At 44.8% G+C, this 3,093-nt stretch overlaps 1 protein-coding gene across 2 annotated transcripts; it reads right to left on the reverse strand.

Moving 5' to 3' along the window:
* Positions 1–828: 828 nt before the first annotated feature.
* Positions 829–2,372, reverse strand: nkx2.4a (NK2 homeobox 4a). 2 transcript variants are annotated; one of them, XM_034525232.1, is made up of 3 exons: positions 2,006–2,372; positions 1,072–1,517; positions 829–990 (listed from the first exon to the last, which is right to left on the reverse strand). In XM_034525232.1, exons 1-3 carry the CDS (start codon positions 2,370–2,372, stop codon positions 829–831), a joined length of 975 nt encoding a protein of 324 aa, XP_034381123.1. The 2 variants fall into 2 exon arrangements, with proteins under 2 accessions (XP_034381123.1, XP_034381122.1); XM_034525231.1 differs by having other exon boundaries at positions 829–1,517.
* Between the last annotated feature and the right edge of the window lie 721 nt (positions 2,373–3,093).

A 3,093-nucleotide genomic window follows, 5' to 3' on the forward strand; every position in this document is an offset into this window, starting at 1 on the left:
TGCTGGCTCTCTCATCGACCTTGCTTTCCTGCTCAATTTGGTCTCAATCACAACATAATGAAATTGCACTCCAAAACAGATCCCTTTTTAAAAAATTAGTTCTTCAGGAATAGCTCTCACACTTCAAGTTATTTATTGTTAACGTTCACTTGGTTTTGAAACATATACATCAGCCATCACGCATTTGTTCCTTTTTAACTTACAAAAGAATAAAGAAAACATAGAAGTGGACGCAATAACGATTATTATACAGTTATACGCATTCTTGTGTGTTAGCCAGATATACAATTCCCTACTTTATTTAATAAGTCTAAAGGAATACATTAGTTTACAATATTAATATGATAAAATATCAGGTTATCCCCGTAAATAAGGAGTGGTGGCTTAGTGTACTTCAAACCTGATCCCACCTTTCCCCACTCCCGGTCCGAACTCAAGTGAAGCAGCATTCCTTTTTGTTTCAACAACATAGACTACGTTTAAAACATCATGAGGAAGGTCCAAAACATGGATTACAAAAGGTCCAGAAACGACATAATCTCTTTCGAGGGCAGCCATTTATGTAATGTTCAAAAATAGACTCCCCTCTCAGAGATGTCAAGAAAATGTGCCCCGATCAGCAGGTGCGCCTCTGTGCGCATTGTCCCCTCCAAACCAAAGGCCCCGCGTTCTCAGCCTTCATATGTTATTCCTATGTGCGTGTGTGTGCGCGCGCGTGCGTGTGTGTGTATATATATATATTTGTTGTTGTTGTTGTTGTTGTTGTTGCATGGGCTCATCCGCAGGTTCACATAGAAAAAGTGGAAAGTGACAGTACTGTTTTAAGTCCTACCACGTTCTGCCGTAGAGGAGGTTTGAGCTGACCATGTTACTGGTGTAATCTACAGCAGATGTGTCTATCTGGGCCATGTTGAGCTGGCTGTGCAGTGAGGGGGGGCTGGGCGACATCTCCTCCATCTCCAAAGCGTTCACCTGCTGCTGGCTTTGATGCTGGCCGAGGCTGCTGGTCGGGGACACGAGCACAACTCCGGCCCCGTTCTGTTGCTGGCTTTGCTGCTGGCCCTGTTGAACCTGTTGCTGGTTCGGCGTCGGCGTGTTGGAGCCGTTCTGGCACGGTTTACCGTCCTTCACCAGAACTGGCACGGCTACGCGCCTCGGGGACTGCGCCTGCTGTTGGCACAGGTTACCGTCCTGTTGCTGCTGCTGCAGCTGCTGCGTTGCCTTGTCCTTGGCCTGGCGCTTCATCTTGTACCGGTGGTTCTGAAACCAGATCTTCACCTGGGTCGGCGTCAGGTGGATCATGCTGGCCAGGTGCTCCCTCTCAGGCGCCGACAGGTATTTCTGCTGCTTAAACCTCCTCTCCAGCTCGTAGACCTGAGCCTGCGAGAACAGGACGCGCCGTTTCCTCCTGGGCGCAGCGTGGAGAACTGGCATGGACTTGGACGCGTCTGCCATTCCCGAGAGACTCCCCATGCCGGTCATGTTCATACCTGTGGAAGGTCCCATGAATCTAGAAACTTAAAAATATACATACATATATGTGCGTTCAATTAACAGAAGAGGAGAACACTGTTTCGCCTGAAGTAGTCTTTATTGATTATTGGCTGATAAGTATTGAAGCTGGAAAGCATTTAACAAAACACACTTGATAATAATAATTAATGATAATAATAATAATAATAATAATAATAATAAATATATCTTGATATTGCTTTGACATATTTTCTCATGCCAAATGTAAAGAAGTCGAACATGAAAGAATGATCTCCTTTTCAGTTCAACCGCCAAAAATAGCAATTTTAAATTAAATATGTCATAAAATAGTGTACACCATTTAAATTAACTTTTTATCGTTAGCCCCCAAACGTAAATTAAATAATATTAGAACGCGATACATATTCATTCCTGTGCGCTTCCCTCCCTAATTGTTGACATTTTTCTTTTTTGTATTATTAACGACGAAATAAAAAGAGTGAAATGTGTATAAGTGGAGTAAAGAACTTACTTGTGGAGTATCTCGGATCAGGGTTGGAGCTGTACCACCCTGTTGCTGCTGCACTATTCCGCATGCTTTCCTGGTACGACGGGAGGTCTCCCATGTTGCCAATGCTCCCATTGCAGTATCCCCCCATTGCGCTGTGGGAGAACTGGGAGACGGTGTGCGGCATGTGGTAAGTGGTGGCCACGGTGGCGTTATGGCCCATGGTGTGCTGTTGCATGCCGGTCTGCATCTGAGGCTGTCGGTAGGCTCCCAGTGGAGAGGTTAGGTTCCCTGCGCCGTCCATGGCACTAAACTTCTTGTAGGTCTCCTCGATTGGACTCAAAATATCTGTCACTGAAAAAGGCGTAGTGTGCTTTGGGCTCAACGACATGATTCAGAAAGCAGGTAGATTTTTTGTGTTTGAGCAGATCAACTGTGTTGTTGTATCGGCTCTCTCCTTAGTGGATGTCTACGTAAGAGAGTGCTTGTAGAGCGCCTGAGATCCTATTGATCGCCTTGGAGAAGGAGGCGAGCCCAGGGCGCTCTTAGCCCGGGTTTATTGGAGCCAGGAGCCAGATTTACGACAAACACAGGGGGCGGAGCAAAACTCCTAAACCATCAAACAATAGTCATTGACATGTCAGGGAAATAATTCATGCAAATACACGTTGTTCTATATTAAGTTATATACGTGAAGAAGAAAAAACACACCACATATGTATGATTCTGTCTTTTCTGACAGCTATATACAGGTGAGAATAACCCATTATGTGCTGCACATCAGCTGATCTGACCACATATGACTATTCTGCGTCAGTAGGGAATTCCACTCTTTCTAGAAACTTTGAGAGCACTTTGAACAGACATAAGGGCCACCGAGTATCATCAAAGAGGCACAATGAAGTTGTATGACCCGCTCATTTATGCTTCTTAAGCATCATTTTGCCCCACCAGAAAGAAAGGGACAAGTCCAAATTAGCTCAACATGACAACATGCTGAATAAGGGAGCGGCAATAGGGACCCGACCTGTGAGTATTACACCACCTAACATTCACAATCAGGCAAGGGATATACTATACAGGACATATAGCTTATATTTGACCGAACTGAT

The sequence above is a fragment of the Cyclopterus lumpus genome, chromosome 22 (genome assembly GCF_009769545.1).
Source record: "Cyclopterus lumpus isolate fCycLum1 chromosome 22, fCycLum1.pri, whole genome shotgun sequence".
Classification (NCBI taxonomy): Eukaryota; Metazoa; Chordata; class Actinopteri; order Perciformes; family Cyclopteridae; genus Cyclopterus; species Cyclopterus lumpus.